We start from the raw sequence: 12,725 nt of genomic DNA, 5'->3' as shown, positions 1-12,725 counted from the left end.
ACCCTGGGATCATGACCTGAGCCGAAGGCAGACGCTAAACGACTGAGCCACCCAGGCGCCCCTAACTATATTTTTATATTCTTGAGGTAATAAACGTGGGATGGATGGAGGTCTTAAAATTCTGCTAAGAATTTCTGTTAAGAAATTAGTGACACTAAATCACCTAAATTGCCATCACACTTGTAAGAGGAACTTGTCCACAGACTTTTCAAATGCCCAATTGTAATAGGGTTCCCTTCCAAATTAAACCAAAATTCATGTCAGGTATTTTTCCCATTGCCGAAAAATAGACATTCTGCTATATGCCGCCTTCTTTAGAGGTTGAGACAGAAAAGACAGGTTTAAATTAGTTATAGAAGCAAACAAGGGGTGCCTAATTTAAATAGCAAGACAGGATTGTTGCTTTTAGTAATTAAGAGAGAAAAGACACAAAAGAAATACTCTGTGGATCTATTCTTTATAAAAGTTCCCACAAAAAATGCCCACTTCAAAGGCCTAGCCAAGCTACAGACAACACATTTTCTTGACATGGTTTATTTTAATAAAAAATACAGCTGAACATTTATCACAGATTAAATGAAACTATACACAATGACATTCTCTCTGCATAGTAACCAACACTGATGTGTGTACTTGAATTTTTAAATGGATTACTGATAATCCTTTAAAGTGCAATTTATTTAAGGTTTAAGCAAATCATAGGATAAAGGATCTAATAAATGAGTAACATTAAAAAGATATATTTGGATAAATCTTTCAAAAATCAGAATTGATTTCTATGGATGCCAGATTTACTTGTGTTGTAATAACTCCCCACAAACCACAAACTTGACTTTATTGCTGAGGATTAAGGAGATCCTCTGATCGGCAAGAGCTTTTCCTGATGTTTACATTTTATGTCTGTCCAATACACTAACTAAAAGGAACTAGGAGTCTAGAGTGGTTGCTTTCACAGCCCTGAGTTCTATAACCACAATGGTATTCCTGTTAGAACCTATAGAAGGTTCCGGACTTGACTTGCCCCTGTCTATCTGAATGGAAAAGGAAGAACTCAGTTACTTCTCTCACTCCGCGACATAACTATGCTTTGGACTACAGTGTTAATAATGTCCAAGACAAAATTAGGTAGCAAAAATGGGAGTTATCGAATAACCAGAAAATGCTTTATAGAGAAATGAGAGGAACATTTCTGGGAGCTGTCTGACAGGATAGGCGGGATTGCAACCCAAAGGTCATTCGCTGCTGTGACTGAACATTGTCACTGTTTTTCTGTGCGTTTCCTTCAGTTGGTGACAAGGTTGACTCCCAATATGCTGCTGTCCCCAAAAGAAGCCCCTTAGAGGATGAACCAGACTCCTTTAAAATGGTAATAAAGGAGCAAAATAAATATTTCTTAAGGCAGAAATGCCAGCCTGACCTTATTCTAATTGACTATTTCCCTCTTGAGAAGCCTCTTGCCTGAGCATCTGCAAAAGAGTCTGCGGCTGTCCTGGCTCAGCAATCATTCATCTGGAAAGAGAGTACTTCAGGGATTGGAGGTGGGAGGAAAAAACAAAGAACTTTTCCCTCCAAGTGTAAACACGAAGCTTTAGCCGATCTTAGGAGCACTATGATCACAGGTTTCGGCTTTCCTCAAGGTTCCCTTTTGGAAATTCTGGATGGAGCTGAGTAAGGCCCCGCGGCTCACACCGTTCACAGCCTGGGGCGGGAGCTGTGTAGGCACCTCTGGGCTCGCAGGAAGCAAGGGAGCTGCTGGTGGTGGAGGTGGAGGCGGAGGCGGAGGTGGAGGAGGTAAAGCGGCCGTCCCTGGGGGGTCGGGGGGAGAAGGGACAGTGAGTATCATCTCTCCCAACACCCCACACACATGCTACTGCTCAGTCCTGGGTAGAAGGGACTTGGATGAGACTGCAAATGTGTTCCCCCAGAGGGACCAAGCTACCCATACTGTACGGTTTTTTAAAATGCTGAACAAGAAAGCTAGAAGCATCAAAGGGGAATTAATTCAAGGTTGCCATTTTCCCCTAAGTCATCTTAAGACTGAGTATCACAGATTACATGAAACCATACACAGTGACCTTCTCCCTACGTAGATGAGGCTCTAACTCCATTTCCAAATTTTAGCAACAGTCCCAAAAGAAAAGTTCCATCAGCTACTTTAGGCAGGTCCAGGGCACGTACTGAGCTAGCAAGTAAAGACAGACATTTGTATGCACAGAGTTGGACTACCTGAATTATCAATTACTGATAAAGGATGAACATTTCTTTAGCTGCCCCAACACCCACAATATTTGAAGGATGTGATCTAATAGAAAATGACAAAGCACTCAGGATTCTAGGCAAGGAACCAGTGCCCACTGGGTTAAGGGTTCCCCAGGGGCGCATGTCTCGAATAATCATTTTCTATTAGGCTGCATTAGAGAAATATAAGATGCTAATAACTGTTAACAGTACAAGACGGGGGGCAGAGGGCTCTCTCCCTGGCAATGGTATCCTCAGGAGGAGGAGGAGTCTTCCTCAGCACCTTCTTTCCACTGGGGCCTAACCCAGGAACAGAATCGAGCTGCAATAACCCTACATCTTTGCTGAAGCATCAGGAGAGACTCTACCCTAGTGGGCAAGGAGAAGGAAACTAGACAAGTGTCCAAAACTTCCCTTAGCTTCCAGGCACATGAACATGTGGCAGTTGAATGTTATAATTTTGAATCGATGAATGAATGACTCTCCTAGGACAAAATAAAAACTGAGTACAGCCAAAGACCTGTTTTAAAGAACTTGCTGGTGCCACAGAGTTACCTGCCCCATTACCTATGAACTTTGCAGTTCTCAGTGACTCCTGTGTCTGTTTCTAGCCTTAGCCTCGGCCCCTCCTGGAGCTACATAGCGAGACATTCTGTTAGGCGTTCTTCCCCTCTAACCTGCTACTGAGCTGTGGAGGTAACAAGTAAACATACCAATCACCACTTGAGTTTCTGTGGATGAGTGGTTCAGGGTCACCAATCAAATACTTAGGTAAGAGCATCCTTTTTACCGAGTGTGACACATAACAGTTCAAAGTCTTGTATTTCATAGAAAACCACTTACCTTCCTTACATCTTTTACTCAAACCTAAGGCAGCTGAAATTAAAGAATCACATAGATACACACATTCATACTCTGCAATCTCAGAATTCTCAAATGATGAAAATACAGCAATATGAATAAACATTAAATACAGACAAATGAACAAAATGTAATTCTCACTGGGTCTATACAGTAACAACTAATGAATGAAGTTCTATTGAGTTTTCTGCCAGGGTGGCTTATGGAAAAATGTTCCCAGCTTTATGTTACAGGGTTACAAAGATAAAAAGGACTTTAAACCCACAATGACTGCTGAGGTGAGAAGAGCAGGGAGAATAAGCATGCCAGAAGGGGGTTTTGGAGAGTGGCCAGTGAAATCCCAGGAGGAGGGGGGTGTCTCTGAAGGTTCTTGGGACTCAACAGCAGCACCAAGAGCTCCCAGAGGAGCCGCAGGTGCCGATACCCCGCAGCGCCACCCAATGGCCAGCATCTGGGTTTGACATTGCGTACCAAAGGGGCTTCAGTTGCCTGCCAGCTTTGTGCTTTGACCCTGGAGAAAAGTCACTGCAGGTTACAAGAAAGAAAACAGGCTCTGGGCTGCAAGTGCTAAAGGCACAGAGCAAGCCATCCAGAGACCCGTTACCCCTCCAGCCCAGGATTCTGGGTGGCTAGAGGTGTGGGTCTCAGCTGCTGGACCTGAATAGAGAATGAATCTGCTTGGTTCTCACAAGGAGCCGACCCTCGACTTTGGCTGCGTTACCAGCCACTCAAAAATTAAAAGTGCAAATTGATGATCTCAGAGTTTGGGAGGTGGGTGTGGTGCTCAGTACATGGATCTTTATTTTTCCGAGTAAAGGCTGAGATTGTTACGGCTTTAAAAATGAATCTCCTTGAATACGTAGGTAGCATAAATAAATACAAGGTCCCAGGTGTCACCGAGTAACCCATGCATATGAAGCAAATGAGAAGTGGAGATCTGTGCAAAAGGAGACGCTGCTCATCCAACGGTAAGGAGCAAGGTCACCCTGATGTCTGCCCCCAGAGGGCCGGACCAGACCCAAAGGGCCTATCTGTCCCATGAGGCCCAATTTCCTCACTGGGCCTGTGACAATTAGGGCAGATCTTCATGTGTACTACCAGGGCAAGACAAGACCTCATCTTGCCAGCTCAGAACACTCTGGAAGTAGGGAGGAAGTCCCCACAGTCCCCACAGGACGGTCAGGAGTGGAGGAAGCAAGAACACAGACCCAGGGACTCAGCCTCTGACTATAGGCCTCATCAGGGTTTTTTGGCCTTTTCATTTTACATTCTTTATAGTCCACAAGCTTCCTTTAAAGATTTGTTGGGACTTAAGCTACAACACGTTCTAACAGTTGGCAATATTGATAGGGGCCCAATGCAGAGTTGGCTATTGTGTCTGAGGCCAGCATGAGTGCCACCGACTCGTCCCTGCCAGCAGGTACCCAACAGCCCTTATCTCCAGGCCCCAGATAAGACCAGACAGACTCCATGTTACACTGGTTGCTAACTAACTATAATTTAAATAAAAGTTTGAAGGAAAAAAAAAAAAGGTTGGTCACTAACTGAATTCTCCCTGCTCTGAGAAATATTGGCCTGCAAACCCAGGATGAGGGATGCTCCAAAACAGTTCTCTCCCATCCTACCTACTGTCAGACAAAAATCCCAAAAGCCAACTACTTTACCCTCCCCAGAATCCCATCCACCAAACCAATGAGAACCTGGCAATTCAGCAGAGGCCCTGGAATGGACCACAGACCACTGCAGGAAGAGCAAAGGTTCGATCTAGGATGGAATGCCTTGCTAGAAACATTCTCACCAGCCTCAGCAAAAGGACACCTGGCGGGGGGGGGGGGGGAGGTGCCCTTTCTTTGGGGCCAGTTTTAGCAGTGGGCCATCTACCAGTCCCTGTAGGTCTGAGTTCCTTTGTGGTCCGCGAATGCAAGTGGGGAGACCATGGGGCCGCCAGACCAACACCAGGACCTGCTAGCCACCCTCGAGAGGGAACAGATAGCAGTGGCCCCTGGAAGCAGGCAGCCCCCCCAGCTCTTGGCAACTGCCTTTGTATTTTGCCTCAGGTAGATGAGGAGGCTGCACTCATGTCCCAACTCAGGAATTATTAGGGATGCTTTAAAGAAAACTGTTTTCCCCGACAGTTATAAAAGCCAGTGAGTTGTCTTCCTGAAACCAAGAACTCAATCGGCTAATGCTCTTTCCCTTCATCAGAGTTATAGGGAACCAATATGTTTGCTACACTAAGACTCTGGGATCTTGCTTTCCAAAACTGAAATATACCAAAATGCCATGTGGTTAATTTGCAGTTTTAGAGCTGTATTTTAAAACTACAATCAGAGTGGAAATGAAGATTTTGAAGGTCACGGTGAAAATGAAATGAATGTAAATGAAGTCACTTGGGTGCTTTTTAAAGATGCTGTATTTCATTTAAATGTTCAGATAAGGAAATTGTCCCAAATCTGCTTTCCCATTTGTTCATCACTTCAGTGATCTAGATGCACTGGGGCCCATTTCACATCCAGAAACAGAGCATCTTTAAAGTTAGAGAAATCAGTATAGCTTACTTTACCGAAAATTCACGTTCAAAATGGTGCATGCTCTACTGAAAACAGCAAAGAGAGAGAGAGAGAGAGAGAGAGGGGACATAAGTCATTATTCGATTTTAGTGTCATTTAATCAAATAGTAAGAGAGAGCAAAATATTAGTCTGAATCACATGCTGATTATTCTCACTGCCAAACTAGGATCTATTTCACCGCAAAACGCATTAGTTTGTAAACACAACCAGTGACCCTTTTAGAACAGGGCAAATATGTTAATACAGTAATCAGAGAGTCAATATGCTAATAGAGTTGCCAGAGAGTCACTTTCCTCTTCATATTTTTTTCTGTCCCCCCTCCACCCGCACCCTGCCATTTGGGTAGGGTTTTTATTTGATTACAAGCACAATACTCATTTCAGAAGACCAGTGAGGATTTTAGTCCCCCCCCAGCCCCCCAAAAGTGGAATGGGTACAGGAAATATAATTAGTTCTATTGCTAAATAAGGACAGTTTATCAAGAAGGGAGAAAAATTAGAACTCATCACTTTTCCCAATCGAGTCTTCTATAATGTACAATGGAGAAGGGTCTTTTTAAAGCTGGGAAGAGCAAGAGCACAGGGTAAGTCTAAGGTGAAACAGCGGCAAGCGGCCCCTCCCTGAAGGCCACTGGGATCCACAGGCTGAATTTCCGCAGTGAGTGACATTTGCTTACTTGTGGCTATAAAACCATTAAAAAGAAAACAAGCAAGGCAAACATTGTTCTTGTCTTCCTTTTAACTGACTAGATTCCAGGTTAAATGTGATGGATAATGCTTTCCCTGACAGTGAATCCCAGAGCTCCTGATGAACGAAGAGAATCACTTCGTCTGGGGAGGGTCTGAGAAATGAGGCCCACGAGGTGCTGGGCAGGCTGACCACTCACAGGGGATAGATCTGGAAGGATGCTGAGAACACTGCCCTGAGCCACCTCCACCTACACCAGCCTTACCCCCTTGGGCTTGGATGTGGGGAAGGAGGGCTGAAAGAGGGCAGGAGAGCAGAGCCAACATACTCTTCAGAGAAGCACTGAAGGCAAACCTGTTCGTCCCAAAGATGGCAACTGGTTTGTGTGTGGGGGTTTCAAGAAAAAGAGGCAATTCTTATGGCCAGAGACATGGATTTTGAGCCAAGAATGGGTTTCAGACTTTGACCTGGCCAGACAGATTCTGGAAACTCCCAACATTCTAAATATCTCTCTTTTTTGTGCTTTATTTATTCTTAACCATCCTTCCTATTACTCAAGCTTTCAGTCACTCTGTGCCCATAAGGTTCTGTTTTCCCTCCTCCATCTCTCTAGATCTCAAACGTCCCTCTCTCTCCACTCATCCTTACACAGAGTTTTCTTATAACTTTTTTTTTAAGATTTTATTTATTCATTTGAGACACAGAGATAGAGAGAGAGCATGAGCAGGGGGAGAGGCAGAGGGAGAGGGAGAAGCAGGCCCCCTGCTGAGCCAGGAGCCCGATGCGGGACTCGATCCCAGGACCCCAGGATCATGACCTGAACCAAAAGCAGACGCTCAACCATCTGAGCCACCCAGGCGCCCCTACACACTGAGTTTTCTATAAATTGCCAGCTCGCTTTCTCCAAAATGACTGATTTAAATTATAAGCTGCAGGGCGCCTGGGTGGCTCAGTCGTTAAGCGTCTGCCTTCGGCTCAGGTCGTGATCCCAGGGTCCTGGAATCGAGCCCCACATCGGGCTCCCTGTTCGGCGGGAAGCCTGCTTCTCCCTCTCCCACTCCCCCTGCTTGTGTTCCCTCTCTCTCTGTGTCTTCCTCTGTCAAATAAATAAATAAATAAATCTTTAAATTATAAGCTGCAAGTAAAAGGGCTAGAATTCTCTTGCAGGGCATTCATAGCTTATACTTAATAGCACATTACTGCTTATAAAGCTTTGTGATGTATATTACCTAATAAAGGCCAGGAATTCTTTTAGAAGACAGCTTCAAAGGATGGAAATTACTTGTCCAAGGTCTTAGCTGCAAAGTGGCAGGGCTAGGACCCACGCCCAGGGTGTTCCAACTCTACTTTCAGGGTTCTTTTCAGGCCACTGAGCAATACTTAACAGCACACACCCTGCAGTGTACCTGCGAGAACAGGCACTCGATCAAAACCGGTGGGGTAAATGGGCAAGGTCAGAACCAAGTTCAGATGCTGGCTCTAGCATCCCCCACTTGTGTGACCTTGGTCAAAGTCCTTTAACCTCACTAGAGCCTCCATTTCTTTGCCTTTAAAATGGAGCTTTATTAGAAACTACTCTCATTGAGTAGGAAGGAATTCATGAGGATTAAATCAAACCATGCCTATAAATCACATAGAACAGTGCCTCGCACAAAATAAGTACCTTGTTATGTTATCTAATTATTTTTTTTAAAGATTTTATTTATTTATTTGACAGAGAGAGACAGTGAGAGCAGGAACACAAGCACGGGGAGTGGGAGAGGGAGTAACAGGCTTCCCGCCGAACAGGGAGCCCGACTCGGGACTCGATCCCAGGATCCTGGGATCATGACCCGAGCCAAAGGCAGACGCCTAACGACTGAGCCACCCAGGCGCCCTATGTTATCTAATTATTAAGAACAATAATAATTTAGGGTCTCCTCTTACTTAGCTTTCCCAAAACTCTTTTGCAAACCTGTTTTAAAAAGAAACCACACACACACACACACACACACACACACACACACACACACACACACACACACACACACAATTGCAAGACAACAGGCCTGTCTGCTCCGAAAGAGAGAGTGGAAGGGTGTACGTGTGTGTGTGTGTGTGTGTGTGTGTGTGTGTGTGTGTGTAAACTGGGACCTTATAAACCATTCAGTTCTAGGACTACAAATGTAAACATGAGCTAGTGATATTTACCATGAAATAAGTCAGGATAAAGAATTTTAAAGCTCTTGAAAGAGTGACCTTCCAGAAGTAGGAAGCATAACCTTTAGCAGAAAAGAACGTTCTCACTGAAAATAGGATTGCAGCAAAAGTTTTAGAGAATCCCACCCCTCCCAAAGGAATCACCAGTGGACTTAGGGAAATGATATTTCCCCCATCTATCTGGTAAGGACTTCAAGAAGAGGTGCCATGGCAGGAGGTGCAGTAAGAAATGGGAGAGACCCCAGCCTCTTACCCAATTGCTGGAAGTGAGACCCCTTCCCTTAGAAACATCTGTCACTTCTGCCCCATACTAAGAGTCGCAGAGCCTAAGACCACTGTCACCCATCACGAATGTGCTTAAAGCTGATGCTTTCGGGAAGGAAGACAATGCGGTCCAACTGAACTTGCCTAAGTTGATCTGTTGCTGAGCAAACAGGGTCCCCAGTGGATTTACAGTATGCTTGATTAGAAGAGACTGTGAGATGGTCTCCCCTTAATTCCGACCTTTTTGCCTTTGACAGAGGAGGTAGCCAACACCCGGACACGTAAAGTGACTCATCCAAGCTCTCCCGATAAGGAACAGTGTAGCGAGGGCTTACTGTACGCCAGGTGCTGTTCTAACCCCATACACACGGAATGTGCTGGATCCTCTAATAATGCCCATAGGCAGGCACTGTTATTATCCTCACTGACAAACGGGAAACCGGTAGCAACAGTCTTGTCCAAGGTCCCAGAACTAGCAAGTGTTTGTCCTCAAGTTTAGGTTCCCCGGCTCAAGGTGTAGTTCCCAAGAGCTCCCAGACTGAGTTGCGTTTGAGATGCTACATTGAGCAGGAATTGTTTTTTGAATCCTAGTCCTTGAAAGTGAAGACTTTTCCTTCCTTTCTTGAGAAAACTGCTTTCATCATGAAGCTGTAAGACACTATTCTTGACTTGATTCCCAGATAAGCACACCTTTTTTTTTTAATTATAAACTTGGCCTAGAAATAAAGACATAAATTGGAGTGAATGTGATTCCAGCAACAAGATGGGCAGCGTGCAGTGAAGCAGTGAGAAAGATGAGCCCATTGAGAAGCCTGGCCTCCTGTCCTAGAAGGAGGGACCAGTCTAAGCAGGGGCCGACCAGCCAGAAGATGCCACCGCTAGGCTGGGAGTCTGCTCTCACCCAGCAGAGGCCTTGAAGGCAGAGCAAGCCCAAGCAAACCAGCAACAAGGATTCACCAAGCAGCAACCACGGGCACAGTAGCATGAAGCTACTACCTCTTTGTGGCTCCATCATGCCTTGCACAGAACCGAAGCTGGTGGACTAGTTTTTCAGGTGGAGATTCTCTACTGAAAGAGAGGAAATATCGGGAGGAAAAAAAATTACCATGGTTGGACCCCAAGGAAAGCATTTGCTTAATTATGTCTACCATTTTGGAGCTCTTGAGAGGCACTGGCAATGTGACTCCACACGAGCTAGGGCCCTGTCTGTCTATTCATCCCTGTAACCCAGGACCAACCACAGTGCCCAGCACACTGCAGGCTCTCACTAGACGCATCTTGAATAACTGAATGACCATTTAGGGCCTGAAATGCTGGGTCGACAGGCAAATGCTAGGTATCATTTTTAAGAGATGCATTACAGTAAGTGCCCAGCAGAGGTCAGACTAGAGTCTTCAGGGCTGAGACACTAATTTCATCAACAAATCGTTAGAGGAGATAAAGGAAAGGCGCTAATATTTGCTGGGAACCTACCACCTCTGCCAGGCTTTGTGCTTGGGGCTTCACATGTTTTCCCTCTCAACTCCCTTTCAGAAGAGGTACGACCAAATTCACAGTAAAGCCCCCTACTGCTCCCACCCACCTCAACGTTTTTCCAACATTGCCTCTAGTTAACAAAATATTCCCTTTTTCTTCTCTCATTCTAAAAATTTTCTCATCTCATGCAAACCTGCTATAGTAGACATAGCTCCCATTCAAAACACAGGTAAATCAGAGGATTCACGAAAAACTCCAAATAGATTGAGAATTCCCCAAGGCATTTAAAAATGAGGACTGGCAGTTAACTTCCCAGGACCACATCTAATGCACACAGTAGGTGCTCTGTATGACTAAAGACACACCTCGTGTATTAAAGAAGGGTTTATGGATTCTCACTAGTCATTCTCTCAATTTCCTTCAAATGTCTAAGTGGTGTGAAATTAATATCCTTTCTTCCAGAAAATGGCTGAAACATGATCTGGGCAGTGGAGTTCCAGAAATTTCTGACCAGCCTATAAACAAGTCACCCCTACACAAGAGAGAGAAGACTATATTCTCTCTTGAACAATATTTGAGGGCTTTCTTGTAAAAGCTGCTCACAAAGTCAGGCAGGGAAAAGAATACCATTCCCATGAACCAGGTACTTTGTTTCTCAAAACGGGTCCTGGCCCAGAACACTCGGCAGCACGCCATCAGTAAGAGGAGACACCACCAGCCAGAAGTAAGCTGTGCAAACTATTCCCTTTACACTTGCTTGTCATTTTGTCAGGAAGGTCAGTTAGAAGATTTGAGAGCAGGTGGGTAAGGTTCTTGGTAGCTCCTGGGTGCTGCCTTAAGCCTTGATGAATATGGATTGTCAACTCCTAAATCAACCCCAGGCAATGACCCTCCCTTCAGAGGGTCATTGAAGCAACTCTTCCAAGCACAGCTGACAAGCTCTGAATGGCAGAACCAGCTCCTCTGACGTCTAGAACATCTGGTTCCCTTAAGACGTGAAAAGAAATACTGGTTCCCCAATGTGATTTTACGAGGCTTGCAGAATGGTCACAAAAGAGATACTAGTACAAGAAGGAGAGGGAACAAGCATGATGAGGCCAACCCACAGTTAGAGGTTGTTCTCATAAATATTCCCCAAGATCAATTCCTTCTACGTTTTTTCAAACAAAACTCATAGTAAGTAATCTGAGATAATTCGCAAAGGCAAAACAAAGGCTAGCCACAGAGAACTCTTCTGACGAGTACAGGGGTCACAGAGCAGAAGAGAGCACGGACTGCTAGGAGGAAAGCAGAAGATCGGTGGTTCCGTCGCTCCCATACCAGTGTTGCTCGCTGACCGAACAGACACTGTGGCTGGGCTCCCCGAGGAGAGAGCTCTGGCAGGACAAGGCGCCTGGGCAGCAGAGCAACTGTCTTGTTCAGCTCAGCAGGTACCAAGGCAGGATCTGATCGGAGGAGCCCTGCCTGAGGCTTCTCAGCAAGAGAGCAGGCTGGAGGTAGAGGGTGGCACTGCCTCTGAAACCAACTACTGCTCCCCATGAAGTCTGACTTGGGACATCTAGAGCCTGCCTCCATGACTCACCTGCCGTAGAGGGTGGAGTTGGTGACGACGGGGATGTGAGAGGTGAGCTGGCCCCAGATCCTGCTAAGAGAAAACATAGAGAAACCCTCCTGGGGACCAAAGACGGACATTTGGAATCTGGCCTGAGCAGAGGACCTGCCGTTGTCTGAGAATCTGCACTTGGCTGAGTGGGTGGGCCTTGTGATAAAAGGTGGGGAGGGACAGAGAATGCAGAGCCTGGACCCTGTGACCACAGGCTTCCCCCAGAGTGCAGGGTACGCTTTGTCCCCAGGCCACTAAGGGCTCCAGGCCGCCTGCCGCTCCCCACCCCCTGCCTGGTTTGAAACCAACCCTGAGCTGTCAACACTTGTGCAGTTGGCTACGGTATCTCTTCCTGACCCAGCCTCTGTCCTTGCATAATGAATGACAAATGACAGTGGCCACAAGCAGTACAGGGGACAGAGAGGGACAAGAGCTGTCCAGTGCAGTCCTCTCCAAAGGAAGCAAGAGTTCCCTACAACGTCCAACTAATAGTGCTCTCTGCAGAAGTTCCATTTTATCAGCAGCTACGTTCAATTAGACAGGGTCAGCCTGTTTGGTTTGTGGCTCTCCCGGGCCTCTTAGAAGAAATCCAGTAAGTACTTTTATTTCCATTAAAACAACGTGCATATTCCCATAGTCTCAAGTTCTCAGCATCTCCCCTTTGCTCAGGAGTTCCAGAGAACATCCTCCCGGCCTGACAGGAAGGCAGCCCAATGAGCAGATAGAGGTTCCTACATAAGCCCTTCTGTGGCAACAGGAAGCCCCCTCCCTGCCACAGAGGTCCTATGGAGGCGGTGACAGAAGCTCCAGGGAGAGCCACAATCAT

At 45.9% G+C, this 12,725-nt stretch overlaps 1 protein-coding gene across 21 annotated transcripts in view; it reads right to left on the bottom strand.

Moving 5' to 3' along the window:
- Positions 1–51: 51 nt before the first annotated feature.
- Positions 52–12,725, bottom strand: part of PXK (PX domain containing serine/threonine kinase like) — a 75,909-nt gene continuing 63,235 nt past the window's right edge. For 2 of the 21 annotated variants that reach the window (XM_027583240.2, XM_027583239.2), the window contains 3 exons: positions 11,879–11,938; positions 3,078–3,114; positions 1,614–1,806 (listed from right to left, as the gene is read on the bottom strand). In XM_027583240.2, coding sequence (XP_027439041.1) covers positions 1,614–1,806; positions 3,078–3,114; positions 11,879–11,938 — 290 coding nt within the window. Of the gene's footprint in view, positions 1,807–1,835; positions 3,115–5,656; positions 5,696–11,878; positions 11,942–12,725 lie in introns of those variants that run through there. The other 19 variants (XM_027583223.2, XM_027583234.2, XM_027583238.2 and 16 more) reach the window with 18 other exon arrangements.

This window comes from Zalophus californianus, chromosome 1 (genome assembly GCF_009762305.2).
Source record: "Zalophus californianus isolate mZalCal1 chromosome 1, mZalCal1.pri.v2, whole genome shotgun sequence".
In the NCBI taxonomy this organism is placed as follows: Eukaryota; Metazoa; Chordata; class Mammalia; order Carnivora; family Otariidae; genus Zalophus; species Zalophus californianus.
This window is presented reverse-complemented; position numbering and strand designations above follow the sequence as displayed.